Genomic DNA, 20,089 nt, shown 5'->3' on the forward strand with positions numbered 1-20,089 from the left:
CTCGACTGCTAATACTGCAGCAGATAGTTCAAGGCGTGGAATAGTATGACCACTTGTTGGTGCAACTTGGTTCACCACTACTGTCGGTGGTGCGTAGATATGCAACAGCTGCTATGGCTTTTTCTGATGCATCAGAGAATACATGTAACTCCTTTGTGGCGGTTTTGCTGAGATACGGCACGTAGGTACGCGGAAAGCGCAATGTTTCGATAGCAATTAGAGTGTCTCTCAAAGATTTCCACTCATCTGCTGTCTCATCAGAGAGAGGTTGGTCCCAATCGACGGTTTCTGATACTATTTTCCGTAATAGGAGTTTCCCTTGTATAATCACCGGAGCCAAAAATCCCAGAGGATCGTAGAGACTGTTTATCGTTGATAAAATTCCTCTCCGAGTGATCGGTTTGTTTTCTGATGATAATTGAAATATGAAGTTATCAGTGTTTACGTCCCAGCTGAGACCAAGACTACGTTGTAGGGGTTTTCTGTCGCATTCTAAGTCTAGATCTTTAAGATTTGAAGCCAAATCACTGACATGAAATGCAGACATAACTTCCGCAAAATTAGAGGCAAACTTGTGAAGGCGTAAGTTTCCATATTTTGCTAATGCTTGCTGTGTGTCCTTCATGAGCTTAACAGCTTCCTCTTTAGTAGGACATGACGTTAGACCGTCGTCGACATAGAAGTCTCTTGTAACAAAGCTAGTCATGTGACTGCCAAACTCTTGTTCTGATGCTTGAGCTGCTTTTCTGAGTCCAAGCGTAGCAACGGCAGGTGACGGACTATTTCCGAAAACATGAACTCTCATGCGATATTCGACAAGGTTCTTCTGTAGGTCATTGTCTTTATGCCATAAAAATCTCAGATAATTTCGGTGGTCTTTTCTGACAACAAAGCAGTGAAACATATGTTGAACGTCTGCAGTAACTGCGACCATTTCTTTCCTGAAACGCAGCAATACTCCCAAGAAATCATTGGTCAAGTCTGGACCTGTAAGCAGGACGCTGTTAAGTGAAACTCCGTTACATTTGGCGGAAGAATCAAACACACCTCTTATCTGATCGGGTTTCTTCGGAAGATAAACACCAAACAATGGCAAATACCAGCACTCCTCATGTTCGTGCAATGGTGGAGCGAGCTCTGCATGATTATTATCTAAGATTTTACTCATAAATGTAAGAAAATGTTCCCGCTTTACTGGGTTTCTATTCCGACTGGCGTCTAATATGTTAGCACGGTGAAGAGCCTGTGGTCTGTTGCTTAGCAATGGCTGTCTTGGCACTCGGAACGGTAACGGTGCTACCCAACTTCCTTCCGAGTCTCTGACAAATTCGTTGTCCATCTGTTTCATGAACATTTTGTCCTCATATGACTGTCCAGGCTTATCATCGTCCCTTGTTTTTTCAAAGAGTGGCGATTGTAAATCTTTCGTTACAGGGTCTGTGTAGTTTTCTCGGATGTCAAACTTGCTTGTGCATGGTTGAAAGGTTGAAGGTTGTCCTGTAGGAAAAATGTTGGTTATTTTAACATTTAACTCAAGAGGAACATGCTGCTTGTTAATGCAGGTTTCTCCTATCACTACCCAACCAAGTTTCAATTGTTGTGTATATGGAGTTCTGGGTGGTCCTATGCGCTGGTCTCTGCCAATTAAGAGAAGAATTTGCCAAATTTCCTCTATTGGTGGAATGCTACCCCTAAGTTCTTTTAAATGAGGGTGATGCATTGTTACTTCAGGAGTAGGTATTTCGTCCCTATTATTTGGAATATGATCACATTCAATCAGTACCGGAAGGTCAAACTTGTCATTACAGTTGATTGATTCCATGATGAAACCTCTTCCTCTTTTCCCGGAGGTGACTACTTTGCCGGAGCTTGTTGATAAAGTATAGGTCTCCGGTTTATCTTTGACGTTGAAAAAATTAAAGAATTCGGGCGATGCTAATGACCGGTTGCTTTAGTCATCAATGATGGCGTACATGCGAATAACTTTGTCCTGGTTATCTTTGTGATAAACATTCACAGGCAGTATTTTAGCACAAGATTTCCAACTATATGTATCTTTGCAGATCTCAGTACAGGTAGAGTTAACTGAGGTTGCTTTAGTTTCAGCCGATTCTATAGGCTCCCCGCCGTAGGCTTGCTTAGGCGAGCTAGACTGAGAACTTGCATGTTGCTGTGGTCTAGTGATGTGAAGTGCGGTAGTGTGTTGTTTACTTCCACATCTTTTACAACTAATGCGTGCATTGCATTCCCGGCTCCTGTGTGTGGTAGAATCACAACACTTGTAACATACATTGTTTTCTTTTAAAAGACCTTTGCGCTCCTCTATTGACTTGGCTCGGAACGCTCGACATTCATTTAAGGATTGCTTTGTATTGTGCAGAATACAAAGACCTTGTTTGCTGGCTTCTCTAGATTGCTGCTCAACTGCTGTTTTATGAGCACCAACTTTAGTCTTAGGGAAAGACGTAGACCTTGGCCCAGCACCTTTTGTATTTGGTGTGACTTTTGACCCAAAGATGAACCCAGGATCGTTTTTTTTTTTGCTTATTTCCCTGATGAAGGCAGAGAATTCTGTGAAAGGTGGAAAGGCAACTTCATATTTAGACTTGTATCTTGTAGCCCTCGTTGTCCACTTTTCTCGGAGTCCGTACGGTAATTTTTCAACAATTGGATTTATCCCGGACGAAGAGTCAAAGTATGCTAGCAAACATCCCAGCTTGGGATTTTCCTTGTGATATTCTATTTCTGATAGAATGTCAGACAGTTCGTAGAGACGTGCGTTGTCCTTATTCGTCAATGTAGGGAATTTGGCAAGTTTACTCATGAGAGAGGCTTCCAACATTTCTGGAGCACCATACCGCTCGTCAAGCCTCTTCCATAATCTCTGTATACCTATGGAAGGATTATTGGCGTTCGGCGCTCTTATGCTAATGGCGTGTTTAGCAGACTCTGGACCGAGCCATTTGATCAGTAAATCGATCTGTTCTGAGTCAGAGACTTGTAACTCATCAGTCACAATCTTGAAGCTTGCTTTCCAAGTATGAAAGGATTCTGCCCGATCGTTAAAGCTTGTTAATCGGGAGAAAAGCAGGTCCTTGCGTAAGAGGAATCTAGTTATCTCTGATGTAAGGTTGATTTGTTGCTGGTGTGCAACAGGGATCTCTTCTATTACGTCTTGTTTTTTGTGTGAAACAGGGATCTCTTCTATAACGTCTTGTTTTGTGCGTAAGACAGGGATCGCTTCTTTAACACCCTGTTTTTGGTGTTCAGTAGGGCTCTCATCTGAAAGACCTAGTTTTTGTATGCCGGTTACTAATCCCAGATCTGGGATAAAGGTAACTTCCGGTGACTTATTTTCGGAAGGCAAGACGGCAGATGTCTGTGACAGCAAGTTCGATGCCACGGATGGCACGAACGCTGGTGCTTCGTGACTCAGCTCGATCTTAACAGAAATTTGTTTTTTTCTTTTGAGGTCCTGTTACTTCCTAAACAACAGTTGATACAGGAAGTTTATTGACGAAATCTTGCACACGCTGGAGCGGGTCTTCCTTTTCGTCAGGGAGATCGCTATACGCTTGGCTATCATCGTATTCCAGGATACGAGCCTCGGCTTCTGCGGCTGCAGCTTCTCTCTGTGCTTCAAGAAGGTTAAATTTGGCTTTAAGCTCGGCCTTTCCCCGGCTTACTCGTGCAGCTTCTTGAAGCATTTGAGCCTTCCTGCGCATAGCCTCTTGTTCTAATTGCGTTTTTTTCTGTGAGCGGCCTCTTGTTCTAACTGCACTTTTCTGTGAGCGGCCTCTTGTTCTAATTGCACTTTTCTGTGAGCAGCCTCCTGTTCAAGCTGAACTGTTCTCTGTGCGGCCTCATGTTTACGTTGAGCGACTTCTTGTTCCATTTCTGCCTGTTTACGACTGGCTTCCTGTTCCATTTCAGCCTTTTTGTGTGCTGCTTCCTGTTCCATTTCAGCCTTTTTGTGTGCTGCTTCCTGTTCCATTTCAGCCTTTTTGTGTGCTGCTTCCTGTTCCATTTCATTTTGTCTGAACAGGGCTTGTTTTTCTAACATTGCTTCCTGTTGTAGGATAAGGGCATGTTTTTCGACAAATGCTATCTTAGACTTTGCAGCCTCTGCCTTGGCTCGCTTTCTCCGTGCCAGGCTTGACATGTCTGACACGTTAGAGCTACCGCTGTGCGAGGTTTTCTTACCCCTTGAGGTCTTTGTTTTAGTGGATTTGGCCTTTGATGCTCGTGTAGTTTTTCCATAACCAGCTCCACTTTGGACAGACGTAAATCCAAAGAGAGTTTACATGCATCAATTTCTTTTTGACTCTCCAATGTTCGGGTCCTTTTCAGAAAGTCTAGGTATTCATCTGTGAGCCTTCGATACTTATTACAGGCTTTAACAAGTTTGTCCTGGACTGTTAGGAGTTGCTGGAGATTGTTAGGAGGCGTTGTTACTTCCAATGACTGGGATTCAATGTCTGCCCAGAGAGCCTCTAGTTCCTGACAGAACTTGTCACGTTTTTCAGTGAAAGCTCCTTGTCCTTTTTCCGTGAGGTCACGTACTCGCCTAGCCTCGGGAATTTCATCTGACTGTGATGTATTAGACGGATTTTCTAATAGTTCAGGGACATCTCCTTCTTGGGGCCGAATCTCTTCTTGTTGTTCCACATGACTGGGATCCATGTTGACTCAACGTTGTTGGGTTGCTGTCGAGTTCACACAAGATATGTAGTCCACTGTCAATGTAAAGGTATGTACGTATGTACGTTGCTACGTTGTCGTTCCTTGTCTGGATATGTAAAGACAGGTTGTCGTCAATTTACTATGCTGAGCCTGACTCAGCTAGTATAACCATGGGACTGTATCGCAATCTCGGCAAATTATAAAGAATAACAACTTGTGTGTGAAGATTGTAGATTACAATTCCACCAGAAATGATACAGGAGTTTTACAGAGTGTGTATTGTTTGGTAAACTGAAAGAAATAAAAATACAATATTTTACAGTATGCACGAAAGAAATATATGAATGTTCAAAGCAACGTTAATATCAAGTCAAAAACGAAAGTAGAAATTGCAGTTCAATTCATAGAAATAACAATTACAGTTCGTATTTGTTGAATAAACGTGGAATTCAAGTTAACGGAATTAACGGTATACTAGTATATATTTAACAGTTTATAATTGATTTGAAACGTACTTGACGGTGATTTGTCACAATATCCACAGGTGCAGTTTTGTCGTAGCATCCATTTGTAATAGACAGGCGAGGAAGAGATAGTAAGCAGTAGTGAAAATACGGACAAGTCTAGATTATTTCCGGATAATACGGATGTCTAAATATTCAATCCAAGAGACTATACAGTTAATATAATTGCGAATGTGATCCAGAATAACTTTAAACATGTATTTTCTTGCGCAGAAAATTTTGGATAAAACCTATTTTTAAAGCTAGCTTAACCAGTCCCTTAAATGGCAGTCGCATAAAATATCATTACATTGACAACGATGTGTGAACATAACAAACAGATATAATAGGTAACAATGTAAAATATAGGGGAACATCATATCAGTCATTATTCATTTGTTTCATAATCTTAATCACTATATAAAAAAAAGGAATATGTCAACAAAGAAAAACAAAAACAAAACAATTGAATTGAATTCATTATTTTATCGACGTCTCCATCTCTAAATATTATATAATACAACATTACATTAAAGGTTACAATATAGATCTAAATTAGAAAGATTAAGAAGCATATTATGTACAAAGTTATAGTTATCAAAGGTACCAGGATTATTTAATACGCCAGACGCGCGTTTCGTCGACATAAGACTCATCAGTGACGCTCAGATCAAAATAGTTGTAAGTCCAAACAAGTACAAAGTTGAAGAGCATTGAGGACTATTATCAAACATATTTACATTATTTACAGTATAAAACATTTCTACGTCTATTTAAAATAATATATCTAACAGACTCATACTTATAATGTGTATTGAAACCTTTAATTTCTGCTAAAAATCACAAGACATAATTTAAATCACCACGTGGTTATCAAACTATTAAATTATCATTACTCAAATCTTTGAATTATAAAAAGACTGCGTCTCATCAAAATTAAACGTGAGTCAGATATGATAAAGAAAACTGTAAAGTTATGATGTTAGTTTACCTAATAATCAAATGTATCAAAATATTACAAGAAGATAAGGGCATACGATACAGTTACAGGGGAGGTAATTATGACGTTGCTAAAGTAAAATGTGTATTAAGTTTAAAAAAAAGGTATATATCTGCAAAGCAGGGATAGAAATCTAAACTTTAAGTAAACGGTTAATTTTTCTACGCTATGTCTCTCTCAATTTAACACATGATTAATATTTGAAATAACAAAGTGAAAAAAAAACACCTTTATTTTCGTTAAAAAAACCCGTTGAATAAAAACTTTATCGAAGATCATATTAATTAAATTTCTATAATCTATAATATCTTATTCTCTCTTTTCAGGTTCACCATTTGTGATTGAACATTGTCGAGCCGATGAATGTAAGTAAATAAACAGTGTAAACATAGTTATCAAAGGTACCAGGCTTACGCGTTGATACGCTAGACGTGCGCTTGGTCTACATAATAACACGCTTAAATATCGTTGTGCACACGATACAGATACGATTGACAAGTTTTAATGCATCAAACATTACTAGCGTATTGGCATCGAACATGGTATTTGACCACGTCCGGTAGGCTACGCTGATGTGTGACCCGGTATAAGACTCACAGCGACGATCAGATAAAAAAAAGCTAGAAAACCAAATAAATATAAAGTTGAAAAGCATTGAGTACCCAACATTCCAAAAAGGTGTAAGAAAATTCATTTTTGTGTATGTATGTTCGTTTACAATATGTTGTTCTATCTCTTTCTCTCTTTAGAAATGTGAATAAATATTGAATTAGGAATGAGATATAAAGCCTAGTTTATTAGACTCGATGTACACCTCTCTTTTTCTTGTCCTTTTTCATTATCATGCTTTGATTTTAACACCATACGTTTATCTCTAATGTACTAGTATATATAAAGGCAACAGTAGTTTACTACTCTTGAAGGGTCGTAAATCGATTTAACTGAAACAAGTCCGGGTCACAAACCAGTACTAAGGGAAATGCATAAACTATTAGTGGAAAACAGCGGAACAAGACAACTGATACAAAAATAAACGCAAACATACATACATCCTATTTAATAAGAACTGCCATATTTTTGACTAGGTTCGGGATATTTTAAGAAAACATGGCAGTCAGGATTCTACTTCGTCAAAATTATCTCCCCATTACGCCAGTTAATTTGTAGGGATGACGCGCTGCAAATTTTTCTCTTGAAAACCGATAAATTTAAATAGCACCATTACGATCCTTATATGTCAGTTGTATTTTAAAAAACAACTGTATCTACTAGCTAATGAGCATCAGTTAATGATCTTATCTGCATTGATTCAACTTAAAATTATTGTCTAATCGGTTGTCAGGTGGAATTTTTGAAAATTCATAAATATTTAAAAAAAAATCTAATTAAATATTTTATGGAAGGGCAGACTAGATTTTTTTAGTGGTTGAAGACTATAAACCTTAGTTATTACACACAAAAAATTATTAATTTTCGAAGATATGCATTTTCATCATTCAACTTGAAAGACTGCGGTCAAGTACTTTTAGTAAACAAAAATAGCTATTCGAACTCTGTTTTTATGATTCATTAGATAGATATTCCACTTGACCCATATATTTCATCTTATAGTACCGTGATTTTTTTAGGTTATAAAGGCAACCTGTAGCTTTGATATATAAAAATGATAGAATCTGAAGCGAGATGATGTATCAAATATTCTTGCTTTGTACGTTTTCAAGACAAAATATTCAACTCAAACACGCCCTAACATAAAAAGGTGTACTCGATTTTCTCTTTTCGATACAATTGTTACTCATTTTTAAGAATTTTTTCTTGAGTCACATAATGGAAGGGCAAACACATAGATTGATTAATATGTTCTTCGTCCGTGGTATCTTTTTAAAAAAAATCGGAGGTTATGCATTTTCAACATCCAACTTGATAAATACCCATGTCGTCGACTTGATATGAAATTGTCCTGCTTAACTATGTAATAGATAAATTGAAACCTTATGCAAATGACGTTTTTAAAATAGAACACTTCGTAATTGAGACGAAAATTGTCATTTTATTTGTTTCTATTAACTTTTATTTTTTTTGTTACTATAGTAAACATTACAGTAAGCATTTATCGCCTTCTCTAACAAAGAGCTTCGATTCTTTTGTTCTATTTCAACCGGGTTTCCAACTGATGGAGGGTTGAACCTGGTCTATTGTTAGCCAACCATCCCGCTTTAATGACAATGTTAAAAATACATCTATTATGACAACACTAATTTACAGGAATATATTACACATAAACGCAAGAACACTCGATACCTAGAATACATAAGTATAATATGATATATTAGTGCATTGCAACATGTACACAACAGAATAGCAACGGACATTTCCCCTTAATTTACGACAGTGCACGTGTACACCCCAACAGTAAATTATGAACTATGCGTTACACGAATGTATGAACGCCAGAAAAGGAGAATTCATGGATACATTTCTTAAAATAGAATATTATATTTGGATGAAGTTTGTAATGATGGTTTTCTACTTATTTGCTTACCATTACAAGAATACCTGTTTAGACCATCTGTCGTCAGAAGTATACACACAACGGAAAACTATACACCCACAGAATAAATACTAACCAAAAAAGAATTTAAAGGTGGCATATAATTTTGAAAAGAGGGTAACAAAAAGGAAAATCATAAACATACTAAACTTCCTAATCAAAGCTCAAACACATCAAATGATTGGATAACAACTGCAATTTTACTGGCTTTGTACAGGCATTTTCTTATGTAGAAAATGGTGGATTGAACCTGGTGTTATATCTAACTAAACCCTCACTTGTATGACAGTCGCACCAAATTCCATTATAATGACAACGATGCGTGAACAAAAAAAACCAGGCATAATAGGTAAAAATGTCAAAAATAGGGGTACAGCAGACAACATTGTGTTATCATCTTTAATATCAATTAAACAACAAAATTTTATAGTATACTACGCAGCTAAGGAAACCATTGCTGTTGGTTGAATTTTAACGTTTAAAATTTAACCGAAACAAGAAACAAAAAAATATTTGGTTTGCGTATTCACCTGCATTCATATTTTAATAGCTGACGCGTGGAAATAGTAATGAAAACCAGTAAACAAGAGTAGCAGGATTAAATTGTTTTTGTTAACAAAATCAGTAATATCACTTAAATATATTGATATCATTAAGAAAAAAATAGATAATATATTCTATCTGCGTTTCGATATTTTTTTCAACTATTTGACGTCATAGTGACGCCCAACAATATCATGTGTATATCACTTAAATCTATTGATATCATTAAGAAAAAAATAGACAATATATTTTTATCGGTCGTCCCACTGTCTATATCACTCTGTTCAGCTCTTAATATTATTCCGTATCATGTCTTTGTGACGTCAAATACGTTGACCCGGCCTTAATAACTTTGACCCGGACATATCAGCGACGTCATAATGTTTGAACCGACGTTAATAACTTTGACCCGAACTTATCAAGTCATCTTTTGTGTGCTGGTGAAACAAAGAAAACACTTCTTAAACACGCAAATATAGCCCGATAAATCGATTATCAGATTATCTGCATATTGATATTGTAAAATATCAGCTGCTTGACATTATATGAAGGCTACGCTCACTCGACAAAAAGCTTCATATTACGTCTCGCAGCTGATATTTTACGATATCAACATGCAGATAACCTGATAATCGGTACTTCTCTGCGTTTCGATATTTATTTCAACTGTTTGACGTCATAGTGACGCCCAACAATATCATGTTTTTTTGTGTAAAATTGATATTAAGGGAGTAACATAACACCCAAGAAAAGATAACTCCTCCTCAGTCTGATTCATTGCTGCGTTTTAAAGCAAATATGCAAGCTTTTAAAAGATCATGATCCCAATGTGTATATCACTTAAATCTATTTATATCATTAAGATAAAAATAGATAATATATTTTATCTGCGTTTCGATATTTTTTTCAACTATTTGACGTCATAGTGACGCCCAACAATATCATGTTTTTTTTTGAAAAATTGATATTAAGGGAGTAATATAACACCTAAGAAAAGATAACTCCTCCTCATAGTATGATTCATTGCTGCGTTTTAAAGTCAATATGCAAGCTTTTAAATGATTATGATCCCAATGTTCACATTGTTGCTTAGAACAGCTGTACCACCGATTGTTCTTATCCATTTGTAATATAACATTTTCCATAAATTAATCCTCGAAGAGGCATAGTAGGAAAATTTCAAAGTGAAATAGATTTACAAAAGAAAATCAGGAGGTTAGAAAAGAAACGAAACAGAAAGGACCAAACTATTTTCGTTTTTTTTTTACCAAGGCTATACATATAATAAATCAAAGTATATAAAAGCAAAGGTCTAAGGGAGCTACTATTTAATTTTAAGAAAGGGGGATTACTAATTTTGTCCTGATTTTTTTTTAGGTGTAATCATTTTCCTGCATTTTTATTCTACACTCTTTTCGGACCTGCCATTTTTATTAGTTTATCCTGACATTTTTTATATGAATTGTCATTCTGCTTTTATTTTGCTAAGTTGTTCATCCTGCCTTTCTTTTTTTTAAACAAAACTCCTGTCCTGCCTTTTTTCAAATTTCATCCCATCCCCATCCCCCATCCTCAAATGATTTCTTCTTTACAATAAAATTTTAACCAAATAAATAAATAAACCATGGACAATTATAAAATGCTTCTGTTGGTAGATCTTCATACCAAATCGATTAAATCAGAACTGAATTTGCTCCATGATAAATTTAAAAAAAACGTAGTTTTGAATGAAATACACCGTGGGCTTAGCAATACTAATGTAAAATTGTAAGTTACGAATTATTTATAAATGACATGTGTATTTGTGTGATGAAAAACGCTGGCATATAGTATTTTTAATTGCATTAAAAAATTTATTATATGATTTATATTTATGTAAAACTTTAGACGATACCGAGGGAATAATCGACCACAAGTGGAAGTGCATCATTTACATGTCGAGGAACAAAGACCACAAGAAGAAGAAAAAATATATATCAGATTCAGTCCAGAAAACACTACACATTATTTAGCACTCTTATCTGAATAAGAAAAAAAAATATCTTTCTAGTCCCCGTTTAAACCGTTATCCTGACAGGTGTAGACAATAAACGGGTGTCTTCTATTCCGTCCGCAAATTTTTGGGGAAAGTAAAGCCTAAATTTAGAATCAGGGTTGAAACATGAATGATATTAATAGAACATGTTATTTGTTGCGAAGGGATAGCGAAATTTGTTTTTTTCTTTTGTTGTGCTGTTGTCATGTTTGTGTATCTTTCCGAAATTGTGAATGCAATTTTGAGGTAAATATTTAAAATAAAATCTGGTGTGATTGCCGATAAACCAAGTGAAAATATTTCTTCGCAAGTCTCAATTTAAGATTATGACTGAATAGAGTTAACGTATAATAATAATAAAAAAAATGTGACACTTGCTACTGCAGCTTAATGTTTGGTGGAATGGGAGGTGAAATGAGTAGGGGTAGAAACAAAACAATGTTGTGTGATTGCCTATGAGACAAGTCTCAACAAGAGACCAAAATGACACAAAAATTAACAACTATAGGTCACCGTATGGCCTTCAACAATTAACAAAGCCCATACCGCATAGTCAGCTATAAAAGACCCCAAAATAACAAATGCAACACACTAGAAAACTATTAACTGCCTTATTTATGTACAAAATATGAACGAAAAAAAAATTTAACACATCAACAAACGACAATCACTAAATTACAGGCTCCAGACTTGGGACAGACACATACATACAGAATGTGGTGGAGTTAAACATGTAAGCGGTGTCGCAACTCTCCCCTAACCTGGGACAGTTGTGTAACAATACAACATAAAAGTGAACTATAAAAATGAGTTGAGAAAGGTTTAACTTATCAGATGAATACAAATAGAAATACATCTAACAAAATTACAGAGTGAACGAGGCCGAGTACTTGTTTATCCAAACAACAAAAAGACACTAAGTATTGATCTGAGAGTACTAGCAATTAATGACAGCTAGTTCAAAGCCACTTACAACTAATAAAAAAATCATTCATCAAAGACTAAGGACTCTATTTTGATACTGTAGCACGATTAACACTAAAGTGTTGTATCTAATTTTTATAACCTCTGCAGAAATACTAACAAATTCTACGTTTAACGAACTTGATTATACATAAAGATCTTGCACATTCAGCTTTATTTCATCACGCTGGAGTCGTGGTTCTTTGCACTAATGGTTTAGTCGCTCAGTTCTGAATTGTATATTTTTGAATATGTTAACCAATAAACACATAAAATATCTGCCGATTTTTAAGCTTTTCCCTATGTATCCTAGATATTTTTGACGTCTAATGCTTAAAGTGAGGTTTCAGCTGGTATCTAAAACACAAAAGTCGGTTACACCCTTTTTGACCGAATTTTTGTGACAAAAATGTCGGTTATTGATTTGGGGATGTACGGCGGTCGGTCGGTCGGGCGGGCGGCAATCAAATGTTGTCCGTGCATTTACTCATGAACCGTTCAACCAAAGCTTTCAAAATTTTAAGATGTTGTTACTGACAACAAAATGAAGGTCAAGTTCAATAATGACGATTTTAACTTATACCGTTCAGGAGTTATGGTTCTTGAGAGATTGAAAAATGGTGTTTCCAGTGATGTCCGTGCATTTACACATGAACTGTTAAACCAAAGCTTCCCAAATTTAAATATGTTGTTACTGATGACAAAATGGAGGTCAAGTTCAATAATGACGATTTTCACTTTTACCGTTCAGGAGTTATGGTTCTTGAGAGATTGAAAAATGGCGTTTCCAGTCGTGTCCATGCATTTACTCATGAACTGTTCAAGCAAAGCTTTTCAAATTTTAATATGTTGATACTGATGACAAAATGGAGGTCAAGTTCAATAATGACGATTTTCACTTTTACCGTTCAGGAGTTATGGTTCTTGAGAGATTGAAAAATGGCGTTTCCAGTCGTGTCCATGCATTTACTCATGAACTGTTCACCCAAAGCTTTTCAAATTTTAATATGTTGTTACTGATGACAAAATGGAGGTCAAGTTCAATAATGTCGATTATGACTTTTACCGTTCAGGAGTTATGGTCCTTGAAAGATCGAAAAATGGCGTTTCCATTCATGCTGTTGCATTTACTCATGAACTATTTAACCTAAGCTTTTCAAATTTTAATATGTTGATATTTATGACAAAATGGAGGTCAAATTTGATATTGATGTGTTTCACTTTCACTGTTCATCACTTATGGTTATTGTGATATTGCCGGGACACAAATTAATGTTAATAAATCCGGTTTGCTGTCGTTGTGACAGCCTCTTGTTTTATCTTAACACCTCGTGTACTTTTACAAGCAGAATCCATGTATGCAATTAAAAAAAACAACAACATTGTGTTGAGTAGTTATTTACGTACACTGCGCTTCAATAGAAACTATACCTTTTAAAAACAATTTTATGTAACTACATGTTCATTATGTATTCCGTGTGCAAGGCATGTGAGAGGCATGTGTTGATATGTCATGATGTGTGTCTATACTGTTGTATGGTCGATTAAAGCGTGAGTAGTATGCATTGTTAACGAAATATTAATTCATAACTACATGGCCTGCAAAAGTGTTTCTCACTAAAATACGTTTATCGTCATCGAGATCAAAGTATAAGGTCACATGAAGGTCAAACTTTTGAAGTTATGGCTTGGTTGTGTTTCTTACGGGAGAAAATCCGACATTTAGTTGAACTTGAGGTCAAATTTGAAGGTGATTTGAAGGTCATCATGATGCAAGACCCTTAATACCATGATGATACATCCACATGCCAAATACCTAATGTCTAGACCATTGACAAAAAAGTTATGGCCATTATGTACTATCAGAATGAATTTTGCTCTCATTTATTAAGCCAATTTTAGGGTTGGGGCGTATTTTAAATTGTAATACGAAAAAAGCTAGCTGTTAAATTTTTATAAATGTTTGCAAGAACAAGCGACTGGTATAGCACTCCAAATGGTTAGTTTTAAAACAAAATTAAAAGACACGTTTAAAAAAAAAAAATCTTCTTCAAATAATAGAACCATCGCATTTTAGGCTGACTCTGATACCCCTTGTTTAGTTCGGACAATGTTTTTTATCAGTTATCATTACTTACTTACTTACTGCCCGGTATGCCATCGGCATGTAGGGCAGCAACAAAGGTTCTCCATTTCTGTCTGTCTTTGGCCATCTTTTCTACTGTTCCCCATGTATTATTCATGGTCTTCAGTTCTCCTTCTACAGTACGTCTCCATGCGTTCTTTGGTCTTCCTCGCTTACGCCTTCCTTCTGCAGTCGGAAACCAGGTTGAAATAGAACAAAAGAATCGAAGCTCTCTATTAGAGAAGGCGATAAATGTTTACTGTATTGTTTACTGTATTGTTTACTGTATTGTTTACTATAGTGACAAATTTTTAAAAAGTTAATAGAAACAAACAAAACTGCAATTTTCTTCTCAATTACGAGGTGTTTTTTTTTAAAAACACCATTTGCATAAGTTTTCAATTTATCTAGTACATAGTTAAGCAGAACAATTAGATATCAAGTCGACGACATGGGTATCTTTCAAGTTGGATGACAAAAATGCATAACCTCCGATTTTTTTGAAAAAATTACCAGGGACGGAAAAGATATCAATCTATTAGTTCAGTAATTTTCGTGTCTGCCCTTCCATTATGTGACTGAAGAAAAAATTCCAAAAAATAGGTAACAATTGTATCGAAAAGAGAAAATCGAGTGCACCTTTTTATGTTAGGGCGTGTTTGAGTTGAGTATTTTGTCATACATCGTCTCGCTTCAGATTCTATCATTTTTTATATTAAAGCTACAGGTTGACTTTATAACACAAAAAAATAACAGTACTAAAAGATGAAATATATGGGTCAAGTGAAATACCTATCTAATGAGTCACAAAAACAGGGAAGGTGTGTTCGAATAGCTATTTTTTAACTGAAAGTACTTGACGGCAGTCTTACAAGTTGGATGATGAAAATGCATATCTTCGAAAAATTCGAATTTTTTGTGTGTGATAACTAGGGTTTATAGTCTTCAACCACTAAAAAAATCTAGTCTGCCCTTCCACGAAATATTTAATTAGATTTTTTTTAAATGTTTATGATTTTTCGAAAATTCCACCTAACAACCGATCAGACAATAGTTTTAAGTTGAATCAATGCAGACAATATCATTAACTGATGCTCATTAGCTAGTTGATACATTTGTCTTTTAAAATATAACTGACATATAAGGATCGTATTGGTGCAATGTGGATAAATTTATCGGTTTCCAAGAGCAAAATTGGTAGCGCGTCATCGCTACAATGGCTTCCATTTTTACGATTGTGAAAATGAACTGGTGTAATGGGGAGATAATTTTGACGAAGTAGAATCCTGACTGTCTGGAGTCCAATGTAGAGCTGTTCTAGTGATGGAATTTCTATCTCTTCTGATGACATGCCCAATCCATTACCAACGCCTTCTCATTAATATTGTACCCATGCTATCTTGATGACACTGTCTTAAAAGGTCTTCATTAGATATTTTATTTGGCCAGAAAATACGTAGGATTCTTCTTAAGCTTTTGGTATGGAAAATTGACAGTTTGTTTAGATCTAATTCTGTCATCCTCCAGCATTCAGATCCGTATAGCAGAGTAGATAAAACACAACTCCTGTACAGTTTAAGTTTGGTCTTCTTACTGTACTGTGCTGATTTCCATACATTGTTTAATGATCTGAAAATATTTCTGGCTTTGTTTAATCTGTTCATAATGTCATTTCCTGCACCTCCATCGTTTCTTATTGTACTTCCTAGGTATGTAAATGTTTCTGGGATGGGAAGATCTTTTCCATCTACTAGGATAGGAGCTGGGTTATTGATGTTTAGGGTCATGACTTTTTCGGTTTGGCTGATTTTAAGTCCAACTTGACTGGCAAATGTATTAAGGCGGTTTGTCTTCTCTTGTAAATGGTGGTGGGTATGAGATAAAAGAGCAAGATCATCAGCAAAATCAAGATCTTCTAGTGTTGCTGAAAGGTTCCATCTTATTCCTCTTGAAGCATCTTCTGTTGTTTTTCTCATTACCCAGTCAATGACAACATTGAAAAAAAGAGAAGACATCACACATCCTTGCCTAACTCCTGTTTTTACCTCAAACCAGATGTTGCTATGCCCTACACTGCAAGTGAAATTGTTGTAAAAACTTTTGATAAGTTCAATTATATCTTTTGGAATTCCATATGCTCTTAGTATTCGCCACAAGGTCTTTCTGTTGATACTGTCAAAGGCCTTCTGGAAATCCACAAAGTTGATGTAAAGCTGCCTTTGCCATTCTTTACAGTGTTCGATGATGTTGCGTAAAGCAAAAATTTGATCGATGCACCCTCTACCTTTACGGAATCCTGCTTGCTATTCTCTTAGTTGTTTATCAATTGCATCTATTATTTTTTGGATAATAATTTTGGCCATGATTTTACTTGGAATTGACAGGAGGGTAATACCTCGCCAATTGTTGCAATCGCTTAGAGCTCCTTTCTTGGCTAGCTTTATTATTATGCCTTTGGTCCAATCGTCTGGTATTATTTTTCCTTCCCATATTGATGTAAATAATGCTTGAAGAATTTCAACTGCGAGTTCTGGGTCGACTTTCTGTTCTGCATTCAGGTTGTCATGACCTGGTGATTTTCCATTTTTTAAAGATTTTATTACTTTTATTATTTCTTGTTTGTCTGGAAGGTTGATATTAATTTCCACGTCTTGAACTGCCTCAATTACTATCGCTTCGTCATCTGGCGGTGGCCTGTTAAGTCCTTCCTTAAAGTGTTCTGCCCATCTGGCTTTTTGCTCGTCTTTTGTTGTCAATAGCCTTCCATTTTTGTCTTTTATATGGACATCATTAGTGTTACGAAATTAACCACAGATTTCTCTTGTGATCTTGTAGATTTTTCCTTGTTCGCCCTTTTCTGCTGCTTCTTCTGCTTGTTTAGCAAGGTCTTCCATGTAAGCTCTTTTGTCTGATCTAGCCATTCGCTTAACATTTTTGTCTAGTACTCTGTAGCTTGCTTTGTGTCTTTCTTGTAACCGTTCAGATTTTGTGTCTAGAATCTTCTTATTCATGTGACGTCTTTCTTCTATAACCTTCCATGTACCTGGTGTTATCCATTTCTTCATCTTTTTACCCTGTTTAAAACCCGAACATTCTTTGCTAGTTTTTTCGTAAATTTTTCTTATTTGATCCCATTTTGAGTTGACTTCTGTTGTTTCTGTCGGGATCATGTCAGGATTATCTGTAAGAGCTAGAAACTTATTTTTCAATCGGAGGATGGAAGCAGTTTTTACTTTGTGATCTTGTAATTTTTTAATATCATATCTTGTGGGGACAAGTGTTTTACGTCCTGTACTTCTCAATTTCATATTAATATTTGCAGTAACAAGGTGATGATCATACCAACATCTGCTCCCCTCTTGACTTTAACATCGAGTAATGAACGCCTCCAAGTACCATTTATCATAAGGTGGTCTATCTGGTTCTTATCCCTTCCATTTGGAGAACACCATGTTAATTTATGTATATCTTGATGTGAAAATAGTGTTCCTCCTACTACCAAGTTGTAAGCTGCACATAATTCTACTAGTCTTTCTCCATTATCATTTATAGTACCACATCCATGTTTACCTATTATTCTGTCCATATCAGTGTTGTTGTTTCCCACTTTGGCATTCAAATCACCCATCACCACCAATAGATCATGACGTGGTACCAATCTCACTTCAGCTTGTAGTTGTTCGTAAAAGGTGTCTTTCATAGCTTCATCACTGTCATTTGTTGGTGCATAGCATTGTATAAGGGTCATGTTGGTGTGCACTCCTTTAAATTTTGCTGTTATCAATCTACTATTGACAGGTTTCCATTCCATAAGTCTCTTCTCAGTGCCTTTCTTGAGGATGATGGCTACTCCTTCAAAATGATAGTTGTCATCTCTCCCTGAGTACAGAACTGTTTCTCCTGAATCTGTCTTTATCTTACCAGAACCTGTCCATCTACTCTCGCTAACTCCCAAAATGTGCAAATTATATCGCCTCATTTATGATGTGACCTGTGAAAGTTTCCCAGTTTCATACATAGTACGTACGTTCCAGAATCCTATTCTGGTTTTTGCTTTAGCGCTCAGCACTTCATTCCTGCCAGCAGCTTCCTTGCGGCTTTCACCACTGGCAATCATACTATTTTCTTGAAGGCCTAATCTCACAGCGGTTGTGTTTGATTCCTTTGTTGCTGTTTCCGTAACTTAATTCTTTTTACAGGATAGAGTTGTTGGCCCTATGCCGAACCCCCTACTTGGAGGGCCAGGGATTTTTTGTCGAGGTTTCCTTCCTTTAGATAAGTTGTCGACCAAGGCTGACGAACCATTATCTGCTTGTTTTTATATCAGAGTTTTCTTTCTCCTAGATAAATTACCTTCCTGGGTTAACGATCTTCATCTAACCGGCTATTTACCCATAGTTGGGGCAAGGTTAATGAGAGTAAGGGCGTGTCCACACGCCGGTGGGCCTACACTCTGCATCTTTAGGGCCCTTGCTGCTCCAAGATCCTCTACAGTAAAGCCTGAGATACGAGATCCCAGCTACCATGTGCTGTCGCGGGGAGGCACTGTAGTAGTCTTGACAGTGTAGATGCTATGTACTGGCAGGAGAGGCTTACTCACTCGGCTCTCTCTTCGCTCACATATGTAAGCTAGCCAGCGGCAGCTGCTTTTCATAAAATAAAAAACACACTAGACGCATACTACTGCCCTGTGGAACAACCACCAGCACACATCAGTTATCATTATTAACTATGAAATTGTCAATTAAGGATTATTTTTTTTTAAATTATCAACATATATACGCCTATACGCATGGTTATAAAACTTCCAAATTTGGTCAATACAAGCATGTAAAAGATGCCATATTTGAGTTCAAATCTTTTAAAATTTAAATTTAATAAAATTTTATAAAATGTTTAGCCTGGCCTAGTTTATCAATGAGAGAAAAACAAGAACAATTAAACGACAGGCTTTTCTTTTGGGGTATAGTGTTGGCTACCCCCCTACACTACGAGTAACAGCTAGTTTGAATGCAAGTATGACTTTATCAATGACTTTTGCTTAAACTGAAATTAATAATAATATAGTATTACTTGGTTGAGGTTAGCTTTTTTGATGTAGCTGTGGGCAATACGACTGATCGAGAACAGCCTACAGGATTGATATGAAAACACCGATTTTATGACACCTTTATATAGCAATGGCTTAAAATAGCCCCAATCTGACTGTAGGAAGACTCATACTGATTTATTCACCAATAAATAATTGTTTGAGCCTCTCTTACAATGATGCGTGAAAAAAACCCCAGACATAATGGGTAAAATTGTCAAAATAAGGTTAGAAGTATTTAGACTGGCCATAGAGTCTCGAAGGTACAAATAAACTCATCATAGATAACAGGACTAAATTTTGTATATACGCCAGACGCGCGTTTCGTCTACAAAAGACTCATCAGTGACACAGTATTTGTTATCCATCTTGTACCAAGGGTTGTTTTCACGAACAAGACATTTCAAGGTCACCAATATTTAGAAAGAGTCTGGATTAGTTGTAATATGAGGCATTTTAAGTCACAAAAATAATTTCTGACGTAACTGTTTTGACTTTTTTATTTTAATTCAGTAAGACTTTAAAGTAATAACCTTTGTGATATCTGCGTTCAATGGTTTGAATAATCCTTGGTTATAGCTGCAAAAATGTTACCAA

At 36.2% G+C, this 20,089-nt stretch overlaps 3 protein-coding genes across 3 annotated transcripts; all 3 read right to left on the reverse strand.

The window, feature by feature from the left end:
• Positions 1–28: 28 nt before the first annotated feature.
• Positions 29–1,822, reverse strand: LOC139511064 (uncharacterized). Its single transcript, XM_071297634.1, has one exon. It carries the CDS (start codon positions 1,820–1,822, stop codon positions 29–31), a length of 1,794 nt encoding a protein of 597 aa, XP_071153735.1.
• Positions 1,823–17,207: 15,385 nt separating this feature from the next.
• Positions 17,208–17,711, reverse strand: LOC139511065 (uncharacterized). The gene has a single exon (XM_071297635.1). The coding sequence runs from the start codon at positions 17,709–17,711 to the stop codon at positions 17,208–17,210; it is 504 nt and encodes a 167-aa protein (XP_071153736.1).
• Positions 17,708–18,382, reverse strand: LOC139511066 (craniofacial development protein 2-like). The gene has a single exon (XM_071297636.1). The coding sequence runs from the start codon at positions 18,380–18,382 to the stop codon at positions 17,708–17,710; it is 675 nt and encodes a 224-aa protein (XP_071153737.1).
• Between the last annotated feature and the right edge of the window lie 1,707 nt (positions 18,383–20,089).

This window comes from Mytilus edulis, chromosome 2 (genome assembly GCF_963676685.1).
Source record: "Mytilus edulis chromosome 2, xbMytEdul2.2, whole genome shotgun sequence".
NCBI lineage: Eukaryota > Metazoa > Mollusca > Bivalvia > Mytilida > Mytilidae > Mytilus > Mytilus edulis.

Excerpts from the sequence above, each read along its gene's own strand:
- LOC139511065 (XM_071297635.1), bottom strand. The coding sequence starts at position 17,711 with ATGAAATTGAGAAGTACAGGACGTAAAACACTTGTCCCCACAAGATAT.
- LOC139511064 (XM_071297634.1), bottom strand. The coding sequence starts at position 1,822 with ATGGAATCAATCAACTGTAATGACAAGTTTGACCTTCCGGTACTGATT.
- LOC139511066 (XM_071297636.1), bottom strand. The coding sequence starts at position 18,382 with ATGAGGCGATATAATTTGCACATTTTGGGAGTTAGCGAGAGTAGATGG.